At 35.7% G+C, this 15,597-nt stretch overlaps 1 protein-coding gene across 1 annotated transcript in view; it reads left to right on the forward strand.

Annotated features, from left to right (window-relative positions):
- The window catches only part of Alx1 (ALX homeobox 1), a 28,659-nt gene extending 14,222 nt beyond the window's left edge, over positions 1 to 14,437 (forward strand). The window contains exons 4-5 of the mRNA XM_075954617.1: positions 3,704 to 4,020; positions 14,338 to 14,437. Of these exons, the coding sequence (XP_075810732.1) occupies positions 3,704 to 4,020; positions 14,338 to 14,437 (417 nt within the window). The remainder of the gene's footprint in view (positions 1 to 3,703; positions 4,021 to 14,337) is intronic.
- The last annotated feature ends 1,160 nt before the right edge of the window (positions 14,438 to 15,597 follow it).

The following is a 15,597-nucleotide window of genomic DNA, read 5'->3' on the forward strand; positions in this document are numbered from 1 at the left end:
TCCAAGGTGAAATTTTATTTTAAAAAAAGAAACTATTTTAGTAGAGGATTTTTCTGGTGAATATATAATTTAACTTCAATTCATTGCATTTTATACCCAATACGTATATTTTTTAAGAATTAGAAATGGAAATTGACTCAAAAACCCTTGTATTTGATATACCATTTTCAGTATTTTAAAATTAAAATTAGAGCTACTAAGTAGGGACTCAAGTTGTGTCCTCACTTTTTCTGAGTTGGTCTTTTCATTGCTCAGTGATTCCATGATCTGATACCACATACATAATGATTAAGTACCTTCTAAATGCATCTGAGATGGGAAATAAGTTTTGATGACAAAAAAATACAGTTGGGAAAAATAGATAGCAAGATAGAAGTATCTGAATATGATCCTTGTTATGATTCTACTTTTATGATGATTTAGACTTCCAACCATAAACATGCATTAGCTATGTTAATACAAGTAATTCCTAAATTTTTATCATACTTTCAGTATTTGGTCTGTTTAAATTTCACTTTCTTAGGAACATTTAAATCATACAGTATATTCTATGAAGGATTTGTCTTCAAGGCCAAGAGAAGTAAAATAATAATGAGCAGTAATCATTCAATTTGCTATCATAGAGCAGAGCCTTTGAATTACAAACTTGGAGATATGCACAAATAAATAAGCACTTATAACTTTCAAAAATAGTCACATTATTTTAGTATCTTTAGATTTCTTTGGGTCAGATTTGACCTTATTGGTCTATAGTCTAGCTGAAAGTCTCAGGTCTCTGTTTTTTATTTGTTTGTTTGTTCTTGTTTTTTTAGACTGACCTTCTAAAAAGGACAGATTGTAAAACACCCATGTATATGTGCTAAAATAAAAGTTTTTGTAGTTTATGACAGACATGGCAATTAACTAATGTTTATTAGCTGTCAATCACTAGATCCTAGCCATCCTTGTCAGATATGGGAATACCCAGAGGAAATATTTTAGGGAAAAAGATCACGTTTTCTTGTGGTATATTACCTTATAATTTACACCTGATGTTTTGCCATGGAAACATAATAGATTCCTGAAATTGTATTTTTAAAATAAAGGCTCTTTGGGGATGGGAGTAAGAAGGAATAGAGAGACAGCATGAAGAAAGACTGTTAGAAAATGTTCCTGAGTGTTCTCTGCGCAGAAGATGAAGTTGCAAATTCTTCAGAATATTTGCATATCCAAACTAAACTATTGCTGTGAGTAATTGGCTGTGTCATTTTGGTCTGCTCAGAAAAATATATCTCCATGTTAGAAATTTTCTCTATCACAAATAATGCATTGATTTGCTTGATCAGATTCAGATAAGTTTATGCTAACGTAAAATCATTTGCCCTAGTTTTTCACGAGACTAGATTACAGACTTTTTTTTAAAGATTTACAAGTTGATTAATGTTACTTCTTTTCAGAATAAATATTTTCTATATTCAACTTTATGGATTGTTTAGTTGCCTTTACCCCCTTGCTTTCATTGTGTAACTGGTTGGAAACATTTTTATGCATGCGGAATATAATAAATTTTAGTGACATTATGAATTAAGAAACACTTTAATCAGGAGAGGCGAGTAAATTTTCCCATTACTATTCATTTTTAAATAAGCAAACAAGTTTACCTTCCTTTCTGAAAGCTTTTTTTTTCAGTCATGTGACTGTGGGTTGTGCAATGTTTTACAATGTCCGACTGAAGGTTGCGAATAGCTAGTTTGACAGAGTAATGACATTAACAGTCCTCTTGTTGGTTTGCAATACATAGCCCAACAATCATTGTGGCTGATGCGAAATTGGGTAGAGAAATAAGCAGACAGTAAAATAACACAGCACATGGTGATTTAAGGATTAATCAACATGCAAATAATTATATACATCATACATAGGTACACCGGTCAACTCTATGAATTTATATTTATACATAAAGTGACATGCATGTTTAAAATAAAAATTTAAATTTATTTCATAAGGAGTCCATTTTAGAACAGCACAGGAATAAGTATTTTGCTGTTCAGTAAGTGTTTTTGTGAGGTACCCTACAAAAGTGTTAAAATCATTTGTGTACATTTTTTTTTATGTTTTGGAAACAATTGCACCACCCAGTTTTGAGTCACAGAGTAACTGGTCTATCAGTCTGAGCTAGACTTATGAATACCTTTCTCTATTATTGATAAAAATATAGGTTGTCATAGAGCGCTGTTCAACTCGGGTTTTGTAAGACTATATCAGAGGCTATATGTAGAAGCCTGGGATATGCAAATTACAAGACTTCATATGTGTCAAAATCATTCATGATTCTTTATCATGGCCAAAAAAAAATAGAAGAAAGCCAGATATGGTGACAATACACATTGGTGCCATGTTTTGTTTAAATGTATTATAATCAGGCTGTTGGAAGTAACACGCTTGGAGTCATGTGTATTCCTGTAATCCCAGTACTCAGGTGGCTGACTCAGGAGGACTGGGAATTTGAGCCTTGCCTGGATTACTTGGCAAGTTCTAGGCATATCTACACTATAGAGCCAGTCTCTGTTTCATAAAACAAAGCAAAAGAGCACAGCACCCTTCAAAGGCACCTCCTTTTGGTTTATTCATCTCGCGAGACTACAGCTCCCTGCCTGGCTCTACCACATAAATGTCTCTACTCTTCCTTTGGCCCTCTTCCACCCGTCATGACGTTCCATGTGTATCCCAGTAATTTCTTTGGTCTGGTTTTTGTTTTTGTTGTTGTTGCTGCTGCCTGTTATGAATGAGATACTTTTTATTTAATTTTCATTTTAAAAAGTCTTTCCAGTGTCCCTTTTATACGCCACTAACTTTGACAACTTTGTGCTTGATGGTTTTCTTTAATTGTTTTCTATAGAGATTTAGTCATACGAATGTTGAGTTTGTTGATGACAAATCGTACCTCTCTTTGGACATCTGTTACGTGTGCAGTACCTTAATTTTTCTCACAGGACATCCTAACATTTGCAATTTTTTTAACCTGTACTTCTATTATTTGGTCTTGATTGATGTTTTAGAATTATAAGTGTGTTTTGCATTACACATGTCAGTTTTAAATTCTCCATGTAATATATAAAATGTAGGACACATACCTCAAGTACATATATTTCAGAATCTCAGAGCAATTTATTGAAGGGTCGATATAGGACACAAGGAGCAAGGAAACAGAAAAGGACTTTCTGAATGAATAAAATGAAAAATATCATTTCAGACAAAACTGTGTAAAAGTCAGCTATAGCTTCCAAAAAAATGTTGTGCTAAGCGTTCAGCTTCAGAACCAGGAAAAACACAGTTCTATCACTGTGTTTAGAAAGATTAATATTATCTTTAAATTTAAGATCATGCTTTATGCTCCTTCCCTAAATGCATGAAAAGAAGCCATGATTCATGACTAAATATCTCATGTGCATTTTAAATCATGACTATAACCAAAATTTTCACGAAAACTTTGTTTTCTGGGAGTTTTTCTGTGCTTCTGTGTGAAGCTTTGTTGACTTATTATAGTAAATAAACTTTAAGACTTTTTCAATATTTTTTTCCAGTCATTGTTTTGTATACTTGAAAGAAATGACAGAGGTCCTATAATAGGGTCAAATAGTGAATAGCTAAGCCAAGTTTGTAAACCTAAGAGTGCCAAAGTGAGAATGTGTGAATGTAATATTTGTTGTTTCATGTATTCCAGATTCAGAACAATTTGTGGGCAGGAAATGCAAGTGGTGGTTCTGTGGTTACTTCATGCATGTTACCACGTGACGCGTCCTCCTGCATGACACCTTATTCTCACTCGCCTCGGACAGATTCCAGTTACACGGGGTTTTCAAACCACCAGAACCAGTTCGGTCACATGCCCCTCAACAATTTTTTCACTGACTCTCTTCTCTCCGGGGCTACCAACGGACACGCATTTGAAACAAAGCCAGAGTTTGAAAGGAGATCCTCCAGTATCGCCGTTCTGAGAATGAAGGCGAAGGAGCACACCGCCAATATTTCATGGGCCATGTAACATACAGTACTCTTTTATTTTTTTCTTCTAATAGCAGAGTAAAACATTCTTATTTCTCATATTTAAAGGATACCACAATAAGCTGCTGTGTGTGGATGGGCTAAAGGTCAAGATATACAGTGAGACCAGCTCACATGAATAGTTGTTATTATTTAACTTGAAAATCTAGGAGTGGACCCCTGAAAGGACTAAATAGGTTTACCATGCACTAGCCTCCACAAACTCTGTTTTAGTAGTAAGATTTTTTTTTCCTATTGTACAAGTCAATGAAATACGGTCATGCAACTTCTTAAAGGAATAAATGTATTAAACAAATCCTTCTGTGATAGATTGATTTATGCTAGTTGTGGATAACAAGACATTCCTTGTAAAATGATGCCTGATAAACGAGGAAAAACCCTGGGGGAAAAAGGCAATATTGAACCAGGGGGCTTTGAGAACTAACGCCATTTCCCCTTCTATGGCTCCAAGACACAATGGTCATATACTCTGTTGCTCAGAATTTATCTTCAAGACTCAAGATTTTTTTTTTTAAACCTTTCAATGTTTTAGTGAATTTCTACTAGGCAGGGTGGGGGAAATCTTTCTGAATGGATCGGTATTTGCATGAAATATCTGAGCACAGTTTCTTGCAAGCATATGGCTAAAGGTGACAACTGAAATATTCTGGTGTGATTTAAAGTCTAGCCAACTGGACAGGTTTTATAAATGCAACTTCAAGGTACAGAGGCCAGCATGAAGATGGTGACTTAGTGATTAAAACAAAGATAGGTAGCAAACGTGATGTTGTTTTTGTGCTAAAATGATGTTGATTGAATCGCATACACAGACATCTAGCAAATTCGGGGTAACTTTTCAATCAAAGGAACATGAGCTTGGAACTAAGGTTTGCTTTGTGGGTGTGTACATGCTCAGATGCACGCCTGTCCGGTTCTGACGCTCTGTGGGTTATGCACTTCTGCTACTGTGTTTCGCATAGAGAATTAAGATGTCAGGAGGCTCTCCAACATTTCTAGCTTCTTTTTTTTTCTTTTTTTAGAGAGAAGAAGAAGAAAAATACATTGCATCTGGAAAATTGCTCACTTCTTTGATTTACTTCTCCTCCCTTTCCTCTGTCACATTCCAAGCTTTTTCCTATGAGTGAAATGTCAGCTCCTTTGAAAGATTCTTAAGTTCATAAAGGCAAAGTCAATTAATTGAAGCGAAGATGGCTTGCATGGCTCAGATCAGAGCATCCTCTACCCTTTGTACTCTGTTAGGATCTTTATGTGGTTCCTATGGACTTTAACAATCTTCTGCAAAGCCTTAATTTGGGTAGAGAATAGGAAGACATGATATTTTTTTTAAATTAAATTTGATGAAAAGTTACTTTTATCCCCGAAGTGTCTTTTGTTAGTGGGAAAATATTTGCTGTAATTAGGCAGCTTTTGTAATAAAAGTTTAGATCAGGCAGATGATGGAGATGAGCGATGTCCTAAACAAACATTCCTTGACTTCCCCGTGGCTCCATTCTTTATGGCTTTTGTGCTTTCCCTTTTTAGTTTGGCTCCCAAGAATAACTCGTTCAACTTTGGCCTTGAGAATTAGGCTCCAATGCAGGAGCCCTGTGAAAGGAGGGCTAGAAACAGCTGTGAACCATCTTTCATGCTGCAGAAGAAAATGACTGACTTTAATATTCATGTGGTTCATTTGAATTTGGGAATTGGAAATTTGAAAGCAGAAGCTAAATTTTTTTGTTGCTAAACGTTTCACAAATTAACAATGTTCATTTCATTTTCTTCTTTTATGATTTAGATCTTGCAACTTCTTGGCTGACATCACATATACATGTATATATGGTATTTTGCTTTTCATATATATATATAGATCATATATTTGACTGTGTATCATAATACACACACTATATATATAATATACATGTATGCATATATTTGAAAAGCAAAAGGCATGGAGTATGAGTTTCACACCAATTATTAGTTTTACTTCTTAAATTTTTTTCTTAATATTATATTGAGCAATTAGTTTGAAATTTTGGAAGCTCTTTTTTTCAATTCAAAATACCTTTACAATTGATGTTTTATCTCTGCTATACTGTATAAACATAATACCAGAGGCTCACATATAAAGGATTTGAAGTACTGTTTGGATTGATGAAGTATATGGTAGAATGATGGTCTCTGTCCTTCATGAATTCATAGTCTTCCTGGACAAATGCCTAATGCATATGGCATCAACCGAGATGCGGATTGTATGAGAGAAGTAAGACACACATGCATTGGCTAGCGCTAATAAGCTAACACACTTTCCTTCTGTCAGAAATTCTATTATATATTTTAAATGCCACCATATACAAAAATTAGTTTTGGAATTAATAGGTGAGGAAAAAGCTAAACAAAGAATTTAAGAAGCAAAACACCTTCTCTGGATATTCTTCCTTCCTTCCTTCCTTCCTTCCTTCCTTCCTTCCTTCTTTCTTTCCTTCCTTCCTGTGTTTTTTTTCTAAACTGAAATTAAAGCTTCTTGATACTTTCTTGATACTTACTGTATATGCAAATGTTGAGCTTATGTACCTAACAGCTGAAAGAGGAAGATTCGCATTCATTACTGACAGTATGGGCGATTGAGTATTTCGGTTCAAGTATTATCTCTTCGATGTTGGTTCCTGAAACTTAATTCTTCTACATAATTTTTTTTCTGCGTGAGTGATTTAAAAGATGTTTCTTATAAACATTTTTTTCTTAACAAGTAGGGACTGAACATCAGGATAAGAAATGTATCTCTAGAGAACTTCTATAAGGGTCATGTTCTTAAGTAGGAAACTAAATGAAATTCAGAAAAAAATGCTTGTGGATTTTGAAAATATCTCATTTATCATTAACGTGAACTAGTATATTCTTTTATATAATGAGTTAAGAAAGTGGAAAAATAAAAGTCCTGCAGTCTTTGTTCTTAGTTTTGACAAGATATCTCAGGAGACTAAGAGAGTTACCTAACCTATGAAATGTTAAGGAAACTTGAAATTGGGTATATAAGTTACTTCAATTCATTATTTCTTTTTTTTAAAAGATTTTTATTTATTATGTATATAGGGTTCTTCCTGCATGTATCCTGCAGTACAGAAGAGGACACCAGATCTTATTAAAGATAGTTGTGTGCTACTATGTGATTGCTGGGAATTGAACTCAGGATCTCCTCTTTACTTCTGAGCCATCTCTCCAGCCTCTCAATGCATTATTTCTATTGCTTCATGTGCTGTTGATTCTTTTGCCTCAGTGTGAGAGAGCATTGTACTTAGTACTGCTTGTTTTTTGTTTGTTTGTTTACCCCTTTGGTTTTTTGAGACAGTGTTTCTCTGTGTAGCATTGGAGCCTGTCATGGAACTAGCTCTGTAGACCAGACTGGCCTCGAGCTCAAAGAGATCCACCTGCCTCTGCCTCTGCCTCTAGAGTGCTGGGATTAAAAGTGGGCATCACCACCAATCAGTTTTAGTACCTTTATATAAAGATGGTTTTCTTTTCCATCTTCACATTGTCTAATCTGGAAATACCAGGGCCTTGTTTAAACCCCTATAACACAGATAACAGCCGGACCCTGTGTTCATGCAGTGCTGATTCATGAGTTTGTCTGTGAATGCTGCAGATGTACTGTATCAGCACCTAAATAATGCCGCAGAGAAAACGAGTGAAAAACTAAATTATAGTGGTCACATAAACTGCTTGAAGTTTCGATTTTTTAAATTTATGAGGGATCCTGACATTCCTTCACTCTTTAAGTAGCATTTTATATATAAATAATTTCATTGCATACAGTTTTATTAAAAATAACTATACCTTATATTCCTTAATAATTTCGTAGAAAGACAGAAATGATCTTAATTTATGGGTTACTATCTAGGCCAAATTCTCATTCTTTTCTGATTAAAATAGAAAATATACATTCATTACTTAAAATGTAACTTTTCTGTAATCCAATTCTAGTTTGAGAAATTAGACATTAAAAACACATGTTGCATTTTATTATAGCTACTCAAGTTTTATATGGAATAATCTAACCAATTTGCAACAGAATCTGTTTGATAAATTGGAATATTAAATAATCTTTTTATGCTTAGCCCCTAAGTTCTTTATCCATATTTTATGAAAGTCAAGATGTAGCCTCACTGATGCTGATAATGGGAATAAAGACAGGGACATGCTGTGCAGCGGATCCCTTTTATATGACAAAAATGGAAAAAAAAACTGATTAAATATGGTATTTTTCATAGTATAATGAGTACAAAATAGGTTTTTTTTAATAGTTTTGAAGTTTTACAATTGGCTCTCTGTGTATGTGACATGTGAACATGTGTGGAGATCAGGAGACAACTTTTTGAATTTTTTTGTTTTGTTTGTTTTTGTTTTTCTCTTCCAACTTAATTGAGGTCACCAGGCTCATATGACAATCTCATTGGTTCCATGGAATTAAAAAAAAAGGTTACTAAGTCTCCTTTGAAATTAAACGCATCACCATCATTTATCCTGGAAATCTGTTGTAGAATATGCAACTGGAAAATAGGATCTTATTATCTCCTCTGTTATACTGAGCAAATAATAGAGGGCGAAATAAAGCTTTCTTAACCATCTCAATCTCTAAACAATATCTTGAATAAAATAAGTAAAGAAGAAAGACCAGTCATCATATTCCCATCATCATTCATAGCTTTGATTTTCTAAGTTAAATGGACCATCTGAATTTCTTAACTACAAATTAAAAACAGATGATGTCACCCGAATCTCACTTCACAACATGTTTACAGTATGTTCCGATGTCCAGAGGCGCAGAAATGCTATATGTGCATCTTTACATAGTATATTCTTATAGTCTCTCTTTCTTGTTTATTTTGACACTTACTTTAAAGGTTCACTAGAACAACCCAGAACAGTTGTGCTCACTGGTAAAAACCTAACAGGTTTCCTTCCAGTAGAAGGCCAAAGGAAGCCCTCTACAGGCTGCTGAGACATTGTAAGTTTTTGAACACTTCCCACGCACATTCAAAAGCTCCCATGAGGACAGGTCATAATTTAAACATGAGAAGAGAGTGGGGGCATGTTTCTACATAGAATTCAGAGCTTAGGAAATATACAATCACATTTACCTACTTTATCTCTTAATCACTGACTCATCTTTCCTGCCCCCCAAAACCATTCCATTTGAAAATGAGAACTAAGCATCTTTTTTTTTTTATTTTTAAAAAAATACAAGGAAAACTTCAAAGGCTTTACCAGACTCCTCTAGATGCATTGCATTAGGATCCACATCATGGCAACGGCTTCAGTTTAAATACAGTTTTCGCCACAAAGGAGGCTCACATTATGAAAGGTGTAAAATGATGGTCTGTCAGGCTATCTCAGCCTAGCAGAACGAATGCATTAAAGATAATAGGTCATTTTGATAGGCGAACTTATACATACGTATGAATGAAAGAGTGGTCAAGGTGCGGTAGGTGAGAGTAGACATTGGACGAGAACAATGGCTTATGGAATATCTCAGCAAGAGCGAGGCCTAAAGAATCCCTCTTCTCCCACGATAAAACCTTGGGTGGGTCAATCATTTCCCTGGAAAACTTTCTTACCAATAACTGTAAAGTATCACAAAGTATAAAGTTTCATCTGAACCCAACTCTTCTCAAACTTATTTTGTTGTCTCTCTTCCATGATTTTGTGGCAGAGCATTTAATAAACAAAAAAATGAATGTCCAGTCAAGATAGAGAGTTTCAAAATCAAATTGTTAACTTCTGCTTTATCCTATGGGCTTTCTTTAAAGCTGCAAAGGAAACATAACCTAAATACGGGTTTGAAAACTACTTGGTTGAAGTCTGTGAAATGTGTAAAGAAATATTAGCAGCTTCAGTTTTCCTGTTGTTCAGTCAAGGTTGGCTGCTTTCCTTATCACCCCTTCTATTTGCAAATCTTTACATTCAGTTTTATTTTACTTATTGAAAATTTTTAAAAGATTCTTACTCTTAGTCTTTTGCTAAGAGTTCACAGCCACTAATCTACTGGACAGAAGAGAAGAAAAAGTAAAATGAATAATGAAACTTTGTAATAGGTAACAGTGCAACTAATGAACACTTTATAGTTCATAGATGTCCATAGAGAAAAGACAGATCAAGGTCTTGTGAGATACGCAGAAATGGCTATTTCATATTCTTCTTTGAAAGAGAGACCAAGCAAATTTTAAAATGCTATGTTAGCTAGAATACTTCGGATTCTTTATCTACATTGTGCCAATACAACTTTTAACTATTTTTAATTTTTTTCAGCTACCAACTAGGTGAGAATTTACAAATTTAAAAGAAAAAAATAATTGTTCTCTTCAAGGTTTTGCAAATTTCCTATTATCAAATTAATGCAGTGAATATGTGCTGGGTTCATGAATTAAAACTCGTGGCCTTACCAATAGAAATTATAATGAATCCAAGCCCTACAGACTGTTTTTGAGATGTAGCTGTTCTACTTGTATAGTTGAAATATGGAAACTTTTATATTATAAAAGATAAAATTTTTTACTCTGCTCTAAATATAAAAGAAGACAATAAAAAATGAAAATTCAACTGCAAAACAGACATCTGAAGAGCGCCGATGGAAAAGTTCAATAAGAAGCATTCACCCTGGTGTACCCCTTGATCTCTGACCAAGAAAAAGACTGCTAGAAGATTCTGAGGTTAATGTGGGGAAAACACTCCCAACTTCAGGCAAGAGAGAGAGAGAAAAAAAAAAAAGAGGCAGCTAGGAATTCCTGGCTCTGGGTCTTTAACTCATTGTTTGCTTCTGTTCAGCCAGCATTTGTCCCACTTTATCAAGCACTGCGGCCTGAAATTTGTAAATAGAAGTTTAATGGATGAATCTCTGTCTTATCTCCACCCTTCTCTTTCCAGCCGAGAAACTGATTGATGGCTTTGAAATTCCGAAGGCTTCTTCTAAGAGATATATTTTCTGGTTCAAGGGAAGGAAGGAAAACAAAGAAGACAGAAAGAGAGAGAGAGAGAGAGAGAGAGAGAGAGAGAGAGAGAGAGAGAGAGAGAGAGAGAGAGAAAGGCAGGAAAGAGAGAGAGAATAGAAGAAAGGTAGGAAGAAAGAAAAAATAGATTACCAGAGAGAAATACCTAAGGCAGAATTTAAAAGTCTAATATGGAGCTAGACATGCAAAGGGGAAAAATGAAAATAAATGGCTAGAAAAGCTGGTAGCTGGGGATTGTTTTCCTCAGTTTAGCAAGTGTGGTTGTGTGGTGATCTGAAGTCCTTCATATTGTGTGTCTTTGAACTGAGGCCGAGATCAGTTACAGTTTGAAAACACCGTCAAGTTTCTGATCCCAGACCTTCCCATCTCACCTCTCAGTCCACAGGGTTCATCTCAAGACAGCTAATATTTATTGAGTCCTCATAGCTACTGACTTTTCTAAGTCAGAGAAAAATGATGAGATGTTAGTAAAAAATGACACAACTGCCGTAAACCGTATGTGCCCAAAGAGAACTAGTAGTAGCATCGTTGCCGTTTACAACCAGAAGTTCATTTTAATTCTATGTATAGCACCAACAATGTACATTGCTTTGAGGTGCAATGATTTCCACATTAGATTTTGAGTTTTAACTGCAGAAATCATCAGATACAAATTGTAGTCCCCAAGATCTGACTTACAGGTAAAAAAAAACAACAGCACCCCACAGCCTAAGATCAGCCGAGAAGCAGCATTGGCTATTACCTAAACTAACTGGGTTAATTCAGTCTGGAATTGAGGCAAACATTGTAACTGAGATAAACACAGGGTCACTTATGCTTCTACTTGTACACATTTATCTACACTTCATATTTATACTGCTAAATGCTTAAAACAACATGAGGCTATAAATTTGCCTTTTCTTTCTGATGCTCTTGGCAGGGTTTCTTACATGCTTAACTTTTAAAAAGTGGAATTTAGTCTCCTCACAAATAAATAAGAATTCCATGGAAGGAAAGAACGGCAGCTCTACAAAGTAGTTCTAACCCATGAAATGCAGATGGCTCACAGGGGGCTTAATCATCAGGAGCAAGCACACACCGGCCTGAAATATAGAGCTGTTTTCTATCACTTGTTACCATTTGAATGTCTGTCTCAGGAAAGTGAAATCCATCTATCTTCCCGGCCATCAGATGCCCTTTGGATACTCTTCTCTCTGATGTAGTAAGGTCTTCAGAACTTTCGGAGATGAATGATCTCTTGCCACACATAGGAGTGAAAGAAAACATTTCTTTCCCCGCCAGAACAGATGAGATTCTTCAGTAGGAGAATGGATTTGACCTTGTAAAGTGGACCAAAGTGATTAACAAACAAACCCATCTCAGGCAGTTGCCTTTATCCTGATGCTCCCACAGAAGCTGTTCTGTGTTTTCTTTGATTTTTACATGCAAGTCCCCGTGTTATAAAACATTGGATCTAATGAACTGAAAGGAATCCAAATATTGCACTAAAAACATATCTTCAGTTTAAATATTTTTGTGGAAGGTTATTTGAAAATATTAGGAAATTATATGGATTGATGTCAAGCTATCATATCGACAGCCTAAATTAGTTCACAAATTATTAAAAGTGATCTATGAAGCTAGTTTCATGAACAAAACTAGCGATCAGCATTAAAACCTGTTGTAAAGGGTTTTTCTCCTAAACCAAGACAAATTGTGATTCATTGTGTGAATCTCTTTAAAACATTTATCTTCTACTTAAAGATTTACTTTCCATAATGTCATTTACTCCCTGATTAGGACATGTTTTCTTGTTTTAAAGTCTATTCTCCTTTCCTGGAGACTGTATTAAGTTGAAGTTTATTCAAGTCTAAATCTTGGTGCGATTCCTGAAATCCCTGGCTGGCTGAGCACAATAACACCAAATGAGCATTTCTTGTTTTGTTTTTGATTTTTAAAAAACGTTTCCTAGCATATACATCTAGCTCGTGCTGTTAGAGTGTGATATGGTCTTGAATAAACCCAGCTGATAAGCCAGGAAGAGACTGTTTATCTACCAATAACCTGTACTATTTGAGTATCACTATTCCATTCGTCTTTCTGACTGAGTTTGTAAATAATTCAACAGTGTGAACATGTAGAGTCAGAATACTCTAAAAAAAACTCCTAAAACAATCTAGTCAGTTCAAGGCATTCATGGAAAAGAACAGCTTTTGTTAAAATATCTGTATGTGTTTTAAATTTGTTTGATAAAGGGGAAACTAGTGAAAAATTGGAAATCTAATGCATTGAAAATACAGCAGTCGAAGAACATATTATTGAGAATATTAAACCTATGTATTATTTGTTTTATTACTTTTTTACCAGTAGATGGCACTGCATAGGTATGGGATTTATTTATACCCACGTGACTTAGAGAACAAGAGAAATATCACTTGTGCTGGCATATATGACATTCCCTTCATTAAAGCTAGATTTTCTAATTAAATTGCACCTCCGAGTCCCAACAGTTCTATGTGTCAGAACCTACATTCATGGGCACGCATTTGATTTCTGCAGCAAAGTGCTTCTCGGTGGTGGATGGATAGCACTGTTATTCCTCTACCCAGGAGAGAAAGCTCAAACAGAAAGGTTGCTTTCCCTAACATATACAGCGAGCAAGGGGTAAGATTTGTGGTAGTGTATTCCCTCTCAGTTGGCTAATGTGAATTTTATTAATCTAATCAACATTTTAAGAGGGTCTGAAACATGGCCATTAGGGAATCAAAGAAGTTCTAGGAGGTGATGATGATGAGTGAAACAGTATCCTCAAGGGGAAGAGATGAGGGTAGGAGGAGGAAAAAGCAAGCCAGCAGTAGTAAGCAAAATCAGGAAGAGAGAAATCGCCAGGCAAACACACCTACAGGTTCAGGATTTTCCTTAGTGTAAAGCTTTGTTTTGCTTCAAACACACACACACACACACACACACACACACACACACACACACACACACACACACACACACATTCTCTCTCTCTCTCTTAAAATTTTTCTGGTAGGTTTATAGTCTTCCCAGTTTAGGGAAAACTTGCAAAAAGCATTAATAGATTGTGACATGTCCTGTACCTAGGACACCATATCACATAACTGTTGCCTCTCCCATACTTCAGGTATATACAATCATCATATCAAAAGTTGTTCCCATTCTTGGCTGGAATCCTATACTACCCAAGAGTTTTGACTTGGTTTCTTCAACTTGGCTATTATGCAATCCCACCAAGATTTCCAGTTCCTTGACCTCTGCATGTGTTTCTCTGACACTGCTGTCTAACTTCACTTCCTCTCCTTTTCAGCTTCGACATGGCAGTCCATTCTTTATCCTCAGGCCAGTGTCTTTCCCATTCCTGCTGCTTTTCTTTTATCACACCCCTTCCCACCTGGGCTAATGAATAGCACTACAAAGAAATCAGAAAGGTATGCAGTTGAGTCCCACATAGAGAATGTATTTTGACTTCTCTCAAAATATGGGCCATCAGCCCCAAAGGGACCCTCTGTATGCTTGAACTCATTCGGTGATCTTTCTTTCCTGCTTTCAATCTCAAACATTGCAGCTTGGTCACTCATTAAGTCTCTTACGTCAATGCTTGTCCGTTTTCTAGCAGATGCACACAAAAATGAGATCTTCTGTAACACCGCTTCCAGGTCCTGCCACTGTGATAATGATTGACACCGTTTCCAATTCATTTATATCCATATATCCATGGCTTTCTTTTCATGTATGTTTGGGAAAAAGTTCCATTCTTTTTCTAATTTTCACTGAGTCCTGTGTTACACCCCCTCTCATCCCTTCATAAGCTCCTGTCTCTAATTTTTCTTCATGTACTCTAGGTAAACTTCTACCATTGGGTTTTGAGAACTGCTAATCACGATCACTATATTTAGTATTTATTTTTTAAAAGCATCAATTTAAATAAAATTGTCATATTCTAGTTCTTTTTTTCTATTTAATCAGTTTTTTAACTGGGTTGAATTGTGCTTTTCCCAAAGACATGCTCAAGTCAATCTCCAATACCTGTCTGTGAATGTGTTCTTATTTAGAATTATGGTCTTTGCAGATAATCAAGTTACGATAAAGTTATATTAGATTAAGATTGACCCTAATCCAATTATTGATTTCCTCACAAGAACAGACAAATTGGAATGTGGATAAGGGAAGACTGTCACGTGATAAAGGCACAGAGATTGGGGAACTGAGTCTCCAAGCCAAGGTGCACGAAGAAATTCTGGCCAGCACAGAAAAAGATGCAGACAGTTGTGGAGCAGATTTCCCCTCAGAAGCTCTAGAGCCGCTGTGTTTATGAAGGAGTACCTCAAACCTCTAGCTTTGATGAGACCGTAATTTTTGTTGTTCTCATTCAATCAGTCGTTGGCACACTGACCATCAATGCAGACATAGAAATGAATGCAGAAAATGTCTAAAGCTCAGTTGACTCACTGATACACACTCCCTCCCTCAAGTGAACACGTACTGCATGATTTTCTGTCATCCTCGTTTGCCTCCATCTTTCCCAGTGCCCTATCCTCTTTGGTCAGGCATTGGTGAGTCTCAGGTC

The sequence above is a fragment of the Microtus pennsylvanicus genome, chromosome 20, assembly GCF_037038515.1.
Source record: "Microtus pennsylvanicus isolate mMicPen1 chromosome 20, mMicPen1.hap1, whole genome shotgun sequence".
In the NCBI taxonomy this organism is placed as follows: Eukaryota; Metazoa; Chordata; class Mammalia; order Rodentia; family Cricetidae; genus Microtus; species Microtus pennsylvanicus.